This window comes from Sphaerodactylus townsendi, linkage group LG03, assembly GCF_021028975.2.
Source record: "Sphaerodactylus townsendi isolate TG3544 linkage group LG03, MPM_Stown_v2.3, whole genome shotgun sequence".
NCBI classification, from domain to species: Eukaryota; Metazoa; Chordata; class Lepidosauria; order Squamata; family Sphaerodactylidae; genus Sphaerodactylus; species Sphaerodactylus townsendi.
In genome coordinates, this window is record NC_059427.1 from 87419185 (window position 1) to 87438646 (window position 19462).

Consider the following 19462-nt stretch of genomic DNA (forward strand, 5'->3'; position numbering starts at 1 on the left):
GCAGGGGCGCAGTTCTTAAGAAGCTAGCGGCACCAAAATTGCAGCTGTAATCATCCAGGGAGACTTGTTCCATGTACGCAACACCCCAAGTTTTACAGGTGGAGAGGTTTGGTTCCAGAAGGAGTCCAAATGTTATGAGGGACTCCCAAAGGGGAGTCGCCCCAACTCCCATTAGTTTCCAATGAGGGAGGCCCCACCAGCCAGGAGATGGGGCTACAGTTTGAAAGTGGGTCCATAACTTTGCCCCTTGAATCCCAAACTGCTTACCAGAAGAGCCTGGGGGGGGTATCATTAGTAGGCAGATCTCCTGACTGAGACCCTTGGCAAAAAGTTTTGAAAGGCTGTGCCTTCTAGAAAATGCCCCTACGAGCCCTGCACACCCCCATTAGACAGCTTAATGCAGAAGAAAGTCCTCAATGCAGAACAAAGTGGATTCTTGGGCAGAATTCTCTATGGATGTAGCTCCTGCAGGGGTGCATTTTTAGGATGTATCAGGCAATTCAAAATTTCTTAGGGAATTAATCATCTGGAGTATTTAATGGCATTCCCACAGCTGCTTTAAAAGTGCAGTTCGGTTCAGGGGGCCCAAAGGGGGTCCCCTCCTTAGCACAAGGGTGAATGGGGATGGGGCAACCCCCCTTCTTTTGGCCAGGATCCATAACTTTGGGGACCCTAAAACTGGAAGCCAGGCTGCACCAAACTTGAGCGGGGTTACCATGCAAGGACAGTTTCCAGATGATGACCCTAAGAATTTACCTTGGTGCTGATGTTTATCCAAAACATACACCTCCTTCAAGAACATCCCAAAGAAATTTGCCCCTTTAAGAATCTTTACTGTTCTACATTGAGTCTTTCTTGCATTAGCTGTCCATAAGGGTTGCAGGGTCGAAGTGAAGGGGCAATTTCTGAAGACACAGTCTCAAAACCCTCTAGGTATCCTCATCAGTGAGAACCTGCCCTGATGGATAACTCGGATTTGGTGTGTAGTTTGGTTCTAGGGGGGGCCAAGGTTATGGACCCTCAAACTGGAACCAACATAGAGCAAACTCTAATGCTGGGGATGAATCCAGGAAAAAAGGAATTGATAATAATGAACTTCGCAAAAGATTGTCATGCTTCCTTATATAAACATGCAGTCGCGACCACACTTGGAAGTACAAAGAAAATGTGTTCGAAAGTTCATGGTCATGCCTGAACATGCTCAAAAAAGAAAGGATATTAAGAAAGGAGATAGAAAAAGTGCAGAGAGAGGGCCACAAGGAGTGAAAGTTGAAGAGGGACTGGGAGCAACGCTTCCTCCCATGAGGAAAGGCTTTGGGTGCTGTTTGGGACTCTTTAGTTTGGAAGAGGAGACACGTCTGAGGGGGGGATATGATTGAGAGATTCTATAAAATGTATGCATGGGGTAGAAAATGTTGACAGAGAGAAATTTTTCTCTCTTTCTCTGTCAATACTTAGAACCAGGGGCATTCCTGTTTGAAAATGCTGGAGGGAAGTTGAATTCTAGAACTAATGGGAAAAGGGAAACACTTCTTCCTGTTTTGATAGCGTTGTGATTGGAGTGGTTTGGAATGATGCTGCCTTGCAGGAGGTGAAGTGATGTTGCCACTAACCGGACAGCTTTAAAAGGGGCTTGGACAGATTTCCATGGAGGAGAAGCTCGATTTATGGCCACCAATCTTGATCCTCTTTGATCTGAGATTGCAACAAGCTCTTTTAACAGTCCAGGTGCTTTCCAAGGGAGCAACGAGCCGCCATGAAAGAGCCATTTGCTTTTCACGCATCTCCTACAATGTGAAACAGACTCCCAAAGGAACACCAAAGGTGGGCCACTGCGAGTAACAGAGAGCTGGACTAGATGGACTTTGGTCTGATCCAGCTGGCTTGTTCTTATAGGTTGCTTATAGGAAATTCTAAACTCTGTAGCCCCCATCTGCAACCCCTATTAGCTCCCATCTGAGCTGGCCCCAACACAATGGAGGGGGGGGGGATGGGGCACCCCTTCAGGGGACAAGGTCCATAACTTTGGACTCCTTAGAACCTCAAACCTCACTACAACTTGGGAGAGTAGCATAAGGACAGTCTCCATAATGAGTAATGCTTTAGAAATTGTAAGGTGCTGATATGTCTAAAAAATGCACCCCTCGCAAAGTGGCATCATAATGTCCCTGGTGGCAAAAAAAAAATTAAATTCTGGTGGTGGAGTGGCCACCCATGGGGGGGGGGGGGCATCCAACTCAGGTTTTGCCCAGGGCTACAGTTTGCCCAGGGCTGCCTCGTTACGCCCCTGGATAGAGCTACTGCAAATTATTTTTTAAAAGTTCCTGAATCCATTGCTTGTGACTTCATGCATGCTACCAGTCAGTTCATGTGCCTAATTTCTACGGTGGATCTTGACTTTCTCAGCTATAGTCCTTATTCTATAAGTGTTATTCATATATGCATTGCAGTTAAACCAGTGAGTCAGAGCATCCAGTTTTGTATCACAGAGTATTTCACAAGGTTACTGAGTACTCAGATATCAAGCATAAAACTACCAGCAATGAAAATACAAACCTGGCCCTGGTGTATACTTATACTTGCCCTCCATGGTTCACAGGAAGTATATTCATTTCACTTCTGAATGTGATTTTAGTCTTTCCTAACCAATTTAACATGTTCATAGTGAAAAATGACATTCAGCCCATATCCAGCCCATACTATACCAAAAGATAACCTGACAAAGATTTCTTTCCTTAACATTTGTAAATCTATTCATTGTGTGCTGTAATCTTGCTGGCGGTCCTCTGCTACGGGAAGTTAACTCTCTCTTTTTTTACAGAGGCTATGTAAACAACACCTGCAGGACAGGGCTTTTCAAGTTCACCATGTGAATCCCCACAAAAAGAGGAGGAGAGTAGTAGAAGGATAGTAGTAGTATAGTAGTAGTAGTAGTTTGAATTTATACCCCTCTTTTCACTCCCATAAGGAGACTCAAGGTGGCATACAAGCTCCTTTCTCTTCTTCTCTCCACAACAGACACCTTGTGAGGTAGGTGGGGCTGAGAGAATTCCAAAGAACTGTGACTACTAGCCCAAGGTCACCCAGCAGGAATGCAGAAACACATCTGGTTCACCAGACCCCATCTGTGATGGCCTCCCGCTACTCAGAGTGGAGGAGTGTGGGGAAGGTCCCAAACCAGTTCTCAGCAGATTTTTGGAACTGCACTTCTTGCTCTTAACCACTACACCATGCTGGGTTTCACTATTACTCTTGGTGCCAGGGGCATAATGAATTGCATCAGTGGCAGCAGGGAAGACTGTCAACTATCCAGCATACACAGAGAAGGCCTTAATGCTCGTACATGGTGCTCTTTGGGATTAAATTAACTGCTGCCCATAGTCTACATGCAAAATACTCTGGGGAAAAAAAGCTGTGTTCCAAAATCCATAGGATTAAATTAATAAATACCTGAAAATATTTTTTCATATCCCCTTCCCAAATCACACACTTACATCACCCTCCCCACACCAGAAAGCTCTCCATAGGGCATAACGGACAAAGCAGGGGTGCAGCACAACTGCTGTAAACCTGGAGTGGAAGTCAACTAAGTTCACTCCCAGGAACACCTCGATCACACCCCCACTGTGTTGGTAGGGCTGACAGTGTGGGAGTGCTGATGCAGCACTGGGAGCAGCATCCAGGCATCGGGGGGGGGGGGGTGTCACAGTGATTGTCCCTCCACCACGGTAAATGCCCCGGAGAGTGCAAATGCGTTGGTGCAGGTCTGCGCCACTTCTCCAAGCCAATTCATCCCCCTGCCCACCTGGATTTGGCTGTCTAGTCATTCAACCACAGCACTCAGGCAGCAGCATAAGACCTCTACCAAATCACCAACAAATCAGTGTGTGTGAGAGAGATGGGTATCATCCTGTAGTAGCCATTTTGCAGCTGCCCCAACCACACTACATCAGAATTCCAAAGATGCCCATAGGCTTAAAAATGTTGAAAAATACTAGAGTCAAGACAGTGTCTAACCAGTTCCACACAAACACAGGATGACCATAGACAAAAGAAACAAAGGCCAGGATACTTCTATTCAGATGCTCCCACCAGTGACCTTGCTATCTCCAGTGTTACTCCCATGCTATAGTCTTCATTGTTACTCATACTTCTATTCAGATGCCCTCAACTATTGACCTGGTTGCCTTCTTTGTTACTCACAGACAAGGTTTCTCCACCCACCCTGGACACTCCAACAGATATATACTCCACTTGCTTTCCCAACATCAGATCCTCTGAAGATGCCAGCCACAGATGCAGGCGAAACGTCAGGAGAGAATGCTGCTAGAACACGGCCATACAGCCCGGAAACCACACAGCACCCAAATGTTGGAGATGTCTGACATAAGAGATTGACATTGATAGCCTACAACTAGTCCTACATTGAATATCTTACATTGATATCCTACAACTAGTCTGATAGCTACTTTTTGAATCTAATCAGTAAGGAACAATTTAAACCAATGCAGAGCACAACCCGAGACCTACTCCTGTATCCAATTGGATACCACAGTCCAGAATATTTATTTATTCATTCATTTTTGATATCACTTTCCCCTGCAGAAGGTATCAAGCTACAGAGAAATCCAGTAAGAGCAGCAAAGAGGCATTCACAAAACTTGAAAATGATATTTCTACCTCATTTCTACTATGGAGTTTCAAGAGTCTTGGTTCCCAGGCACTGCCTTTTTCCCAATGCTTTCAAAATTGGAAATTAATTGTGAACAACCAGTGCAGTGTTTATTAATAACAACCAACACAAAGCATGAGAAATGATAAACGTAATTTTAATAAATCTAATAGAAACAGAGTAGAAATAAACACTACAATGGATATTCGTAACACATAAGATAACTGTTTAGAGGAATCCTAGTTTTGCAAATGTAACATATCAAACGCCTTGTGGACACTTTTACCTGTTATTACATCCCATATTCCTTTTCACAGCAGGGAAAGTTACATAAGAAAGTTTTATTTTCTTGGTTTTAAATTTTACAAGCAAGTAGTTTGAACAAAAAGATCCATTTAGATCAAAAAAAATCATACTTGTATTACTATTTAAAAATCCAGCATGTCAAGCCTACAGGGATCAAAAATACTAGAAAAGTCACAATTTATACTGTTACAATAGCTTAACTTCAACAACTGAAATTAGTAGTTTAGAATGTTTAAAGGGTCTTCATTTTGCAAATTTCTATAGAGAAAATGGAAATTTCTATAATTACCATTTGCCAACACAAAACCTTCAACTAACTCAGGTTTAGCTATTTGCTAAGCCATTTTTCTGAATCTTCTGAAGGCCATCCAATGCTTATGCTTCAATAGACGTGCAGAAACATAGTAAAACATGTACAATTAGATATCAAATTTTACAGTAGGGCAAAGCCTCTTGAACACAATAGAATATGTTGTCCAGGATAGATGCACATGGGAAACCCTAACATACAAACTGAGTTTTGCTTATGTTCTCCCATAGCTGTTCCCCACAGCTAAAGAGTGAAGGAGTTTTTGAAGCTGAACAAAATCTTGTCATTTTAGCAGTAGGAGCTTCTTCACAAAGCTAGAAATCAAAGTTACAGCAATTTGTACTGTTTTCTCCTGTGTATCTTCGTCCCTTCTACAGATCCTAGCTCTCGATACTTCCCACCTAACAGATGTCACTGTTATTATTATTAAAGTATCATTAATAATATTATTATTTAAAATATTAAAATTAAACATAAGAAAGTTCAAAACAAACTAGTGAGGAAGCCTCATATGCTTTTAAGCAACACTGAGTTTGATCTGTAAGCCTTGCCTAATCCCTAAGTAGGCCCCTACAAGTCTCAACAGCTCAGTATAGAAGGAGAATCGGGTGAAATTGCAAGTGTTATGTCCCAACAAAAGCTATCATAAAAATATTAAAACTCTGAATGCTGTTTCTAAAGGGAGAATTTTGTGTTTATGTGATTATAGAATTTAAAAGATAAATTGGTAAAATGCAGAGGTAGCAAAAAAATTCAGTGTGCATGGTTGGTTAGTAACAACTAAGCTTCTAAATTGTAAAGCAAGACCATTTCATTGTCAGGACACTACACATCAAAAGCCAAGAGAAAAATATACTCATCCTTCACAATATTGGACAATAATCTATAGCAGCCTAATTTCTCCCACAGGCCAGTGTAAATATAACAAAATAGTGTTTAAATACTGGGGGTGGACCATAGGTTCATAACTGAAGTTAGCAGCATCTTTAATTAGGAAATAATGACAGACATCTTTAATTAGGAAATAACGACAAAAATGAGTAAGGATTTCTTACATGAAGGAGGCACACAAATACTTAACCACATCATGGTCTTATGCCGTATCTCAACTAGCCCTTCAAGTGATAAAAATCTACCAGTACACAATACATAGCAATCATAGAACTTGTGGGAGTGGGAGAAGAGAGACAATATGCTTAAGTAACTTCAGAACAATCCTGAAAGCCAAGTAAAGGCTTGATCATTATAACAGCCAGTAAAACAGAACAGAAACCTAAGTAATGAACCAATGATAAACCAATCACTTGGAATTAAGTCCTATTGATTCTGATGGAAATAACTTCAATTAAATATTTTGGGTATGATTTATGAAACCTGTTTTCAAGTATATTTTAAAAAGCCAGCATTATTATGTTCTGTATCCCATTTACTAAACCAGTGTGAATTTCCTGTTATTAGTAAATGTTGTGATCCCTCGGAAGTGTTCATGTGTAATAGACCTAACTTTGTACGCACATATTCTTAGAAAGAAAAGCATAGAAAATATGATGCAGAAATAATTGCTAAACCAGAAAAATGAGCAAAACTGTGATAGCTTAGGTACAAAATATAGGCCTAAAAAGAGCAACTTTTTAACTGGTTACACAATGCAGTATATTATAACAAACTGTGTAAACATTGGAAATTAGAACATCAACTCAAATGGAAGAGCTATTGAATGCTCAGAGAGAACATACACGGGAATCAGGTTGGGCATCACTGATCTATTATTTGCTTCAGCATTCCCATTTCAAGCCTACCTGTCACAACAAACAGAACAAGAGCATGATGATACACCTCCTGTTTCAGAGACAGCAGCTACGGTTGGCATTTTTTTTCAGAACATTCTTCTAGTTAAAATGTATACATTCAGAGATTTAGGGGAATAAAAGTGATGAGTTGTAATTTTGAGGGATTCCAAATTACAATTTATAAGCAGTTCAACTAAGCTTAAGACATCAGTTATGCTGTGTTACCACACTGTATTGCTGATGAGAAAGATCACTGTTGGAGCCAACAAGGTTAAGAAAGGACACCGTTTGAGCCAGTAGGGGTAAGAAAGAACATATTCATATTTAGAAGAAAGGTCCTATAGTTGTATTGAGCTTCACATGCTATCATCCATATATCAGTCACTGTGCACTATACTGAGGCTTCAGTAATTTAGCTGCAAAGTTGGGCCCTTCCATTCAGGAACATGTTTTAAGCAGGACTGAAACAAGTAAGAATTGGATAAAAGTTTAACCCTATGTACGTATCCAGAGACATTTGCAGAATAAAGACTGATGCAGTTCTTTTGAAGTATCACACAAAGTCCCGCAGTTATGGTGCTTCAGAACCAAAGAACACAAGCAGTTCATGGCAGAAAATGAAAGTAAAGAAATAGACACAGAGGTCTGTGAAGACATCCCCCATTTTGCTATATGTGTCCATGGAACGACTGATCACTTCTGCTGGAATCCCAGACAGTAAAAGAGCAGCAGTTAATACTGTAGTCTTTGTCTTCTTTTCACTCTGTGTAAAAATAAAAGTTAAAAAGTTAACCTTTTGTCATAGTGTCTTGTCTTTAAACATTGTAGGTTGAATCCAGCAAATTGTCAATGGAAGGCACTGCTGGATGCAGATAATTCCCTTGTCTCCCTCCTTTCCAGGAGACCTTTCCAGCCCAAAGGATGTTGGTTCCTGAAGCCCAGGGATCCATAAAAACTAAGGCACATTTAAGAACTGCGCCAAGGAGGAGAAGGGGGCAAAACTGCCTTGCCCTCTCTCTTCACTCAGGCCTCTCACCTTTGCACCTATTAAGCTTTGTAAGTCACAGGCCTCTGCAAATTGTCTTTCCCATGGTCAGAAAGAACTGCTAGGAGAATGGAAGGAGTAAGGCCTTTTTAGCATGTTCATTTTGGAGTGCCTGAGGATGAATACTTATAGATCTACCACAAATATCAGAAAAACATGATTAAAAATTAGGATGTTTTCCTGTTATTTTGCTTATAAACTTCTAATACAACAGGCTCTTTATACACTGCAGTCTGCTCTTTTGACATCAGTGCTATATTTTAGTACATAAGAAAAGTGCAAAACGTACAATTATTAGGATGTAAAGACAGCATTAGATCAGACGAACCTATAACCACACTGGGTGAATATTAAATTTCTCTTTTCTCCAGAGTTTTGCAATTTCAGAGCTGGCTTTCTTTCTTTTAATAGCCACTTCATCATGGTTTTTGAACTGCTGGCATTTGATAATTCTCCTATTTAGGATCAGGGTTGCTACAGTGTAATGGCAGGAGAGGAAAGTTTACATAAAATGTTACTAGTCAGTGTAAACAAAAATTACTCACTCATATCAAGATGCTTCCTAACCTCAGAGCAGAAGGAACCCTCATGTCGTGTATCCAAGGTTCCCTTCTGCAACCAGGAATTTTTGGTTTTGCTGCTTTAAGAACATAAGAACTAGCCTGCTGGATCAGACCAGAGTCCATCTAGTCCAGCACTCTGCTACTCGCAGTGGCCCACCAGGTGCCTTTGGGAGCTCACGTGCAGGATGTGAAAGCAATGGCCTTCTGCTGCTGTTGTCCAAAGGCAATAATCTCGTGTGGCTCACCAGGCCAGATCGGGGGCAAGAGACAGTTGCCTCAGCTGGTTCATGGGCCTGACGAGCCCTCTCAGCTCTCAGGCCACATGTTTGGCACCCCTGATCTAAAGTTTATTATTTCATTAGAAATGGTAGTCTTTTAATCTAGATCAAAAAATTCTGACAAAGATGTCTGCAATGCAGTTTCTTCCTAATCAACAAGCAGAAAAAAGGGGAGGGAGAGATTATTTTTCTGGATGAGCAGGCTTTTACAGACATTGAAAATCTCCATCCTCATTCCAGTTATAAGAAATTAACAACCAAGACTCTGTTCTGTTGCCTTATTTTCCTTCAAATGATCAACACACAGATAGACTCACTACAGGAGACCAACGCATACAGAACTTGTCATGCATACAAGATGGTGATCTGTTATTTTTTAAGGACAGCCTTATAGGCATTTGGCTGGGCAAGAAAACTTACAGTGCAATCCATCAGGGTGGGGAGGGCTGTGGAGCTGGTGTGACCCCATTGCTAGAATCACTGCCAGTCCACATGGCATAAGAGGCACTTACCCTGCTGTGGGGGCCACTTACACTGGTGCAAGGAGTTGCATGATTCTGCATCACCCAGACACCATCACAGCTGCTGTGCTGGTGCTCCTCTGCCATAGGAGCCTGCACCAGCATCAATGGAGATGTTCCTGGGGGCAGAGCAGACTTTAGTCAGCTTCCTGGAGGCTTTCAACCTGGAAATGTCCCCTTTGGCTGGTACAGACTTTGTGCTGCATATGGCAGTTTCAGGTTGGCCAGGGATATTTCCCTCTTTGAAAGCTTGCAGCCAAGAATCTCTTTAGAGGTGGTGGGGATGCTCCATTCCTGGTCACTACAAAACCACTCCCCCCACCCCCTAGTGGATTGTGCTGTTAATATTGAGATTCACAGTGAGCCAACAGTGGCTAGTGCAGACGAGACAACACCCCCACCCTTGCACCCAAACTAAAGATGAGTAAAAATGATGGGTCAGACAAAGACTGAAAACTAGCTATTTAAGGACTACAGTGAATACTGGATTACTAGAGAAAATACTCACTAACAACCGCCATAATTTATATCACCAAAGAACACTTCAATATGTTTGGAGAACTGTTTGTATTACACATCTCTCTTACCTTTGGAAAATACTTAGACAACCCCATGTATGCAAGCTGTAAGGTAAGAAATGGAGCAAATATTGACTGAAAAAAATAGAAAATTATATGAGTTAGAAAATTGTAACAAGCGATTGCATTAATCCAAATTTTCAAGGAAAGGAACTATTCATTACTAATGGCCCAAGCCAGATTGGGGGGAAGAGGAACAATGCTAGGGAGTGGTGGAGGATCCTGCCAGCATTTTTGCCCCCCTCCATTGGCATATGAGGCACTCACCCCAGTGGAGAGAGCAAATGCACTGGCATCTAGGCATCACACATCTCCATGTGCAGCCAAACCTGGAAGTGGGTGCCGCTGGGGAGCTACAATGTTGTCCAAGTGGATGCTGGCACTGGGGATGGGTCAGGTCAGAGGCATTCCCAGGAGTGGAGCAGACTTTTGTTGGCTTCCACTGGCCTGACAATGTCTCCCTCTGAGCCCGCAGACTTAACACCACACAAAAAAAGCAGCGTAAGCCCAATGGGGCGATTCAGGCAGCAGGAGGTTTTTTTTAGCTTGCCCCCCACTTCTGGATTGTGCTGCCTGAGTTCCAGCTGACATACTGAAAAATGCACTGAAAGGAGCTACATACACTTCAATATACTACTGTGAAGCCAATTGTCATTATATTTAAGGATGAACTAGTTTGACAACTGCCAGATAGAACACAAACATACATGTGGCATTATACAGTGTTATATAAATCAGTATTGAGATGGAGATATATTCATTACATATCAACAGTGGCTTTAGGGGGGCATGTCCAAAGATACTCAACAGGAGTCTTATGTGAAATATTTGGCAAGTATTAATATAAAATTATTTCACGTTATATAAAACATGATTACAAAGTTCACGTACATAACATGAAATATCTTTATAGTAATGAAGTGTTAGAAGCTGTACTTCATATTGTTGGGAAAGAGTTTTGCACAGTTAGTTCCCTGGTTAAGAGGTTGAGAGGTTCCAATGGTTTGACTGATCTGACTGGTGGTTTAATGCTGCACAATTTGTTCTTTAAAACGTATACCCATAGGGTCCTACAGTCTATCGTTGCTGGCAGAAATGAATTTCCCCTGGAGTTGAAGAGACTTTTTCTCAATTCCCTCTATCCACTACAGACCTTCTCACAGTTCAAATCTCAGCTAAGCCATGAAAAGGGTCATACCCTACCAGCTCTGTTCCAAGATGGGGGACCACTCCTACACCTCTACAGAGAATTTCACAGGGTGGCTGCAGCAAAGAGTAGGAGGCAGGAAAGTTCTGAAATCCAAGCAGAGCTCTCCTTATGAGTCATAAGATCTACACCTACATCTTGAAATATCTCTATCCTGATGTTAGACAGGGAACTGAAGTCCGACAATTTTAACATTTCAAGTGATGAAAAGCTACATTGCAAATCATCCCTATCACTCAAAGGACAGAAACTTTAGCATATTTTGGAGTCCAGATTCACATTACTAGAACTGAAGTCATGTTAATAATCAGGTCCAAAGTTGTACAGTATTGATCAAGTAAAGTAGCTTCTAATCTGTTTCAGGAAGAACTGGTAAAAGCAGTGAGTATATTCCTAAGAAATACACACAGAACAAAGGTAATGCATCTGTAAAGTGTTCCTTATCATATTATATTCCAGCATGCAGATGTTTAAAAAGGAACAAACATCCAACAATATGTTTTTCTCACCCAATACACTGTAATTTAGATGGGGGGGGGGGCACAATAACTAAAAACAAGAATTCAGCAATCCACAGTTAAAATCTCACCTAAGCCTTGAAAGCAATAAAGTAGCCTTGGGTGAACCAATATTGTCTTAGCACCCCCTGGCAACTCTGGGATCATAATATTGCCCTTCCTTACATGGCTGTTGCAAGGTTTACTGAAATAGTTTATGTGAAGCCCTCTGAACATTGGAAATATACTGTATAAAGGTATCCAAATTGGTCAGGATAACTGCAAAGGGATGCCTTAGCACCATATCCATGGATTGGTAAAGTTGCAGCTGTGTGAAATCCCTTCCCTTGACTTAAATGAATGCCAGAACAGGAGTGAATCAAAAGTGTAATTACACTGTTTCTAGAGTACTGCTGTCTGCTTACGGCTTCATCACATTCTGCTCACTCTTGCTACTTGGTTAATACTAAATATCATGTGTACCCCTTGGCCTAGAAAAGTAATATATTCTCATACTTCCCATCTCCTAAGCTGCTGGATAGCTGGCCACTGAGGCAGTCTGAGTGAGGATCCAATTGCTGAACTTGGGAAGTCAATGAGAGCGGTCTTATTCTTTGTCTCTCTTCTGCAAGACATGTACAGAGCTACAAGTCTGCTTTAAACTAGACTATTACCATTAGGAAGAACAGTGGGTTGGATCCATCTTGAACTTTCCAATATCAGAATGGAACATTTCTGCCTCCCCCTTCCCACTGCCAGTCCACTGATCTTCATGAAAAACTGCTCATGGGTGATAGGGCACCTGGGAAAATTCCATTAAGGGGGTCTGCAACAGGAAGGAAGAATCAGTTTACAGTTTAACCTGGACCCAATCCTAAAGGTGGCAAGTCAATGATTAAAATACATGGATTTGGACTTGAATCTAATCTTCCACTGTCATTTAATTATTTCAATTATGAATTAATTGAGAGGCACTGGAGAAATAACCACTTCACACAGTTCCCCATCTGGGAAATGGGACAGCCAATGTGCCCCCCCCCCAGATAAAAATAACCAAGATAAAAAGAATTAATGACAATCAAATAAGAGTTCTCAGCTCACCAAGTATTTGCACACAAAAGCTCTAACTCCAATGGCAAGAAGTGCACACCCAACTAATCTAAAAATACGGAAAGAATCAAATTCCTCTGCAGCATTTCCATTTTCCTGGTTTGGCTTCTCACTCATCAGTTGGTTTCTCAATTTCATAGCTTCATCAAATCTTGACAAATACTGGTCTAGGCCATGCTGAGGAGTTCGCTGTTCCATCAGATCACCTCTACTGCACTGCCGGAGTTCAGCGGTGCCATCACTATCAACCTCAGGTGCTATATTAAACAAGTCTTTTTTCTCTCCCTTGTGCTCCACTGCACTGCTTCCATGGTCAGCTGTTCCTGCCAAACTGCAGACAGTGTCACCAAGTACAATTCGCTTGGAAACGGACGGAGCAGGAATGGTCAATTTATCTTGTTCCAGTTGAAGCTTTGATTCTGAATGGGTGTCATCATCTAAAGACAAAAAACAAAAAGTAATCCGTACAAATTGAGCTTGAACTCCAAGCACTATGATACCCAATCTAATAAGTTTGCAACCTAAACACCAGCCACATAGCTATAATGGGGACATCTGGGGACAAACACCCCAGCCCCCCTGGTGAGTCACGTGGGGGTGGAAAATCGTCCCCCACACTTCTGACCCACCCACAACACTTCTGGCTGCTCCGCATAGCCCAGGCACCAGCCTCTGAGGCCTGCTGGGCCTGGGCCGCTGCGGGCTGGCTGCCTAAGGAGGAGGTGGAGCAGCCAGCCAGGCGTCATCTCCCTGGCAGGCCTTGGAGGCTGGAGCCTGGGCTGTGTGGAGCAGCTAGACAGTCAGGCCCCACCCCCCCTGGCTGGAGCCTGGGCTGCATGGTGCCAGCTGAGGTATGTGGGTGCAGGAAGTACGTAGCTACCACAGGACGTAAGGGAAACGAACTAAGATTAATTCAGTGGGTTCTTCAAGAAATGCAGATTTTCAAAAATTGTTTTGGCAGCAGCTGCCAAAACAACCAAAGAATCTTCATCTTGCGACTAAAGGCAAGCTGTGGCAGCCATTTTGCAGGTTATGTCCATTCAATGTAGGTAGCAGAACAAGGTTATTTTGTTTATCCAGACTTTTTCATAACCTGGCTTATATTACTGATTCAATATAACTTTGAGCAATGAGGGAAATATACTATATATATATATAAAACCTTACCTAACAAGGGTAAAAGTTATAATTTCATTTGTTTAAAGGAGTTAGTCTTAGTGGGTTGGATCCCACGACATTCCATCAATAGAAGAGCAGAGGTGATATTAACTGACTCCCCTCCTCACTGCAGACCCCCACATTTCTGTGGCTTTTCATCTGTAAGGTCCCCACTTCTCTGTAGTACGTATTGTCGAAGGCTTTCACAGCTGGATTCAACTGGTTCTGGTGGGTTTTCCAGGCTGTATGGCCGTGGTCTGGTGGATCTTGTGGCCGTGGTCTGGTGGATCTTGTTCCTAACATTCCTAACATTTCACCCGCATCTGTGGCTGGCAGCTTCAGAGATGTATCACAGAGTGAAGTCTGTTACACACTGTGATACGCCTCTGAAGATGCCAGCCATAGATGCAGGCGAAACGTTAGGAACAAGATCCACCAGACCACGGCCACACAGTCCGGAAAACCCACCAGAATCTCTGCAATATCTTTGGGGGAGGGAGAGGGTCACAAGTCAGTGGGGGTCACAAGTCAGTTTAAGTTCTTCACAGTGTTAATATTACTGGGAAAGACAACATCTGGAAACATACTTCTCCCTTTATACCATTTTTTCCAAACTTCTCTTACAAAATATACAGCAAGAGATACAATGAAGGTAATAGTTATATACTTTGATTTTAGCCTGGGCAAAGACACAGCCTTGTACACAGTACTTATCTACTGCCAGTCTACAATTTTATATGACCATAGAAAGTGCTTTCATGACTGAATTTTGCATTGTGTGAAATATCCCTCAGACATTACAGAACAGAGTACTGGCATTCAACCAGAAAGACTGTCATCACACACAAACTTATAACTGATCGCACCCATGATACCATACATTTTTGTAGTGAATTGTTTTAGGAAAAAGAGAAAGACAAACAAAAACATCAAAAACCATGATGGGCACAGTACTCAATAATGTGAAAAACAGAAAAAATAGAAATACATCCAAGTCACAGACTGGAGTTAATATGAATTAAATATGAGTCTTGGACAGAAAAGGATTAAGATGATTGAGAGCACAATTTTAAACCTATATGCTGCAGCTTCCAGTCTTTTCAGCAAGTTCTCCCACTACATTTTACTGCCAGAAGGGCAGTAAAACACCAACAGTAATCGTTCCAGTGTCTAAAAGTGGGCTCTAGTGCACACAAAGCTTATGTCTCAATAAATCTTCAATAAAACAAAAAGGAGTCTTACGGCAACAAAGCAACAGATCTATAGACTAGAGTCTAGCATAGTTCAATCCCTCATATCTCATGCTTCAATAAATCAGTCTTTAAGTTACAATAAGCCATATTTTCTGCTATGTACACTTAATCTTAGTTAAAAGGCTGAGAGGATTTTACTAGAACAGACTCTATCACTGCTATCCTCACCCAGGAATTTTCTTCCATTCCTATAACTACTGAGAACAAATATAGTCCAAGGTACAGAGTTTTATTTCAAAAGTCTAAGCATTGTCCTCTACAACAGGACGAGAACCAAAGCAGTGAACAAGAACAAGATCTCCAGCATTGCACTTTTATTTAAAGGCTGGGGGTGGAGAGAGCAATTCACTCCTGATGGACTTATGCCATTAGTCAAATCATTTTCGGAGCCTCAGTTTCCCACATAAAAATTGTAACCTATTTCACAGAATTGATTAAATGGGCAAATACAATACTTGCTATGAATTAAATTACATTAAAACTATCTTACTGGTAAATAATAATAGCACACAGCATACTAGTGGATAAAGCTTGGGTGGAGACATGGTACAAAAATCTATCCACACATGAAGCTCATTGGGTACCCCTGGCCTGTTACTTTCTCAGTAAAGTGGCTTCCAAAAAACGAATGAAAACATCTCAAAATATTAAGTACACTATATATCAAAATATATTTAAAGCAGCAGCAATATTTGTAACCCAATCACCAGAGTTTGGTATGGAAATAGAATGGGGAAAGTTAGCAAACTTTCACACATGAAGAATAATGCACTTTCAATCCACTTTCAATGCACTTTGCAGCTGGATTTTACTGTGCAAAATAGCAAAATCCATTTGCAAACAATTGTGAAAGTGGATTGAAAGTGCGTTATTCTGCATGCGTGAAAGTGCCCATAGTTCTGTGGAGACAAAGATTGATTGGGTTCATTGAAGTTCATTGCCATCAAGTCCAACTCACTGCAGTGCAGGAACATACAATCAAAGAACTCCTGACAAATGGCCATCCAGCCTCTCTTTAAAAACCTCCAAAGGAGACTCCACCACATTCCGAGGTAGAGCATTCCACTGTCGAACAGCCCTTACTGTCAGGAAGGTTTTCCTGATGTTTAGCTGGAATCTATTTTCTTGCACCTTGAACCCATTACTCAAGGTCCTAGTCTCTGGAGCAGACGAAAACAAGCTTGCTCCCTCACCAACATGACATCCCTTCAAATATCTAAACATGGCTATCATGTCACCTCTTAACCTTCACCAAACTAAACATACCCAGCTCCCTAAGTCTCTCCGCGTAGGACATGGATTCCAGACCTTTTACCATTTTGGTTGCCCTCCTCTGGACCTGTTCCAGTTTGTCAATATCTTCTTGAATTGTGGTGCCCAGAACTGTACACAATATTCCAGGTAAGGTCTAACCAATGCAGAATAGAGAGGTACAATTACATCCCTCAATCCAGACACTATACTCTTATTGATACAGCCCAGAATCACATTGGCTTTCTTGGTCACCGCATCACACTGCTGACTCATGTTCAGTTTGTGGTCTACTAAGACTCCCTGAAGCCTTTCGCATGGTGTCAAACCCATCCTATATCTGTGCATTTCATTTTTTCTGCCTAAGCATTGTATCTTACATTTATCTCTGTTGAAATTTATTTTGTTTGTTTTGGCTCAGCTCTCTAATCTGCCCAGGTCATTTTGAATTCTGACTCTGTTCTCTGTTGTACTAACTACCCCTCCTATTTTGGTGTCATCTGCAAATTTGATTAGCATGCCCTCTATTTCATCATCCAAGTCAATGATAAAAATATTGTATAGCACTAGGCCCAGGACAGAACCCTGTGGGATCCCACTAGTCCAGGGGTAGGGAACCTCTCAGGTTTAGAGACTGGGACTACATGAGCACCAGCATGGCCAATTGGCCATGCTGACAGAAGCTGATGGGGTGTAATTCCTATCTGAAAACAGATGTTCTATCATTTCTCTCCGTGATGAAGATGAGCCACTGATGAGCACCCTTTGAGTTCTGTCAGTCAACCAATTACAAATCCATCTAATAGTAGCATTGTCTAGTCCACATTTCACTAGCTAACTTGAAAGAATATTATGAGGCACCTTGTCAAAAGCTTTACTAAAATCAAGATATGCTACGTCCACAGCATTCCCTTGTCACCCTATCAAAAAAAGAGAGATAAGATTAGTCTGGCATGACTTGTTTTTCAGAAACCCATGCTGACTTTTTGTGATCACAACGTTCCCTTCTAAGTGCTGGCAGAACGTCTGTTTAATTACCTGCTCCAGAATCTTCCCTGGTGTTGCTGACTGGATGGTAATTATCAGGGTCCTCCTTTTTCCCTTTTCTGAAGATGGGGATAACTTTAGTCCTTCTCCAGTCCACAGGGACTTCTCCTGCTCTCCAGTAGTTCTCAAAGATTATAACAAGTGGTTCTGAGATTACCTCTTGCCAGTTCTTTTAATACCCTGGGATGTAGTTCATCAGGCCCTGGGGATTTGAATTTGTTTAAAGTAGCCAGGTGTTCCTGCACTACCTCTTTATTTATTCTGTGCTGAATTTCTCCTACTGTATCTTCTGTTTCATTTTCCCTTGGATGAGCATCGTTTCCTTTTTGGGAAAAGACTGTGGTAAAGAAGGTGTTGAGTAGTTCTGCCTTTTCTCTGTGCAGTGACTCTATCCTATCTTTTCCCCCTTACTTTTGCTATAAGAACATAAGAACTAGCCTGCTGGATCAGACCAGAGTCCATCTAGTCCAGCACTCTGCTACTCGCAGTGGCCCACCAGGTGCCTTCTTTGGGAGCTCACATGCAGGAGGTGAAAGCAATGGCCTTCTGTTGCTGCTGCTCCTGAGCACCTGCTCTGCTAAGGCATTTGCAATCTGAGATCAAGGAGGATCAAGATTGGTAGCCACAGATCGACTTCTCCTCCATAAATCTGTCCTTTTTAAAGCTATGGACATAATCAAAAAAGCCTTTTTTGTTGTTGTATCAGTTCATTGAGATACCAGAAGAATTTAAAGTTAATAGAGAGCTCCAGCTAGGACAAGGAATAGTCAAACTCTACAACCAAACCAAGAAACCAAACTCTACAACATTTACAGTAACTTTCAATCAATCTTTTCAGATCTGAATCCACATACAACTTCAATATGAATGATTTTGACTTTTTAAACCTTAAGTAGTACCAAGCTTCTTCCAGTGCAATTCATTTAAATTCATTTATTTTTCAAATGAGAATGAAGAAAAAATTGTGTCACAACATATCTGACACAATGCATTTGAAGCTGGATCACAGCTTAATTGTGAAGCCACCAAAAGGCAACTATTTAGGCACTATCAAGATACATTTTGTAATACAGTTGGTGTGACAAAAACAAATTTCCCAGTTTTTACAATGGATGTAAAACAAGCCATTTCAGGAGGTACAAAATCTAATGAACCCATATAAGGAATCCTTTTATGGCTATATGGGCTGCAGAGAGCGAATGCAAGAACAAGGTAGATTAGAACTAGAGCACCTGTCCTAAACACAATAAAATGAGGTGCTTCTTCTGTCACCTTTTAAAAGGAAGGCGGAGAGGAACAGCAGAAAGACAGTCTAAATGAACTTTACAATTTGGGGTTTGATTTTAAGAAATCACGTTAGTTAATTCGGCGGTGAACGCAATTCAGATGGACAGGTGACCCAATTCCTGCCTTTCGCCAGGATCGAGAGTTAAAAGAGGAAAAGAGGCATGCTGGACTCCCTCCCCCCGCCCCCCATATGAGGGGTGACAGTATTTTCTTCTAAGAAATTTTCTTTTATTTTCTTAGAAGTATTTTCTTCTATTAGGAGTATTTTCCTCTATTTTCTTCCCACCTGACTGTCGCCTTCTCAAAGTGAGGACTGGCCATCCTAGTCCTCACCCCATCCCAGACACGCCCCATCCTCACCCGCTTTCGGCCGGTGGAAACCCATTATCCGATTGATCCGTTCTTCTGAGTTAATCAGCAGCTTCCTCCGGCGAATCTCTGCGCGGCGCTGAGAGGCCGTGAGGCCAGGGGCGGCGGCTGAAGAGCTGGCAACCGCGCCAGGCCCATCACGGCTGCTGCTACCGCTGTCTCCTTGCGGGTCCGGCTCCATCCCTACAGGAAAGCAGCAGTCCCTCCTTCAGCCTTTGCC

General features: G+C 41.9%; 1 protein-coding gene across 1 annotated transcript; it reads right to left on the minus strand.

The window, feature by feature from the left end:
* Positions 1-4808: 4808 nt before the first annotated feature.
* CAMLG (calcium modulating ligand) lies at positions 4809-19423 on the minus strand. Its single transcript, XM_048492118.1, has 4 exons — positions 19234-19423; positions 12869-13314; positions 10073-10138; positions 4809-7841 (listed from the first exon to the last, which is right to left on the minus strand). Exons 1-4 carry the CDS (start codon positions 19421-19423, stop codon positions 7650-7652), a joined length of 894 nt encoding a protein of 297 aa, XP_048348075.1. The 3' UTR covers positions 4809-7649.
* Positions 19424-19462: the final 39 nt, after the last annotated feature.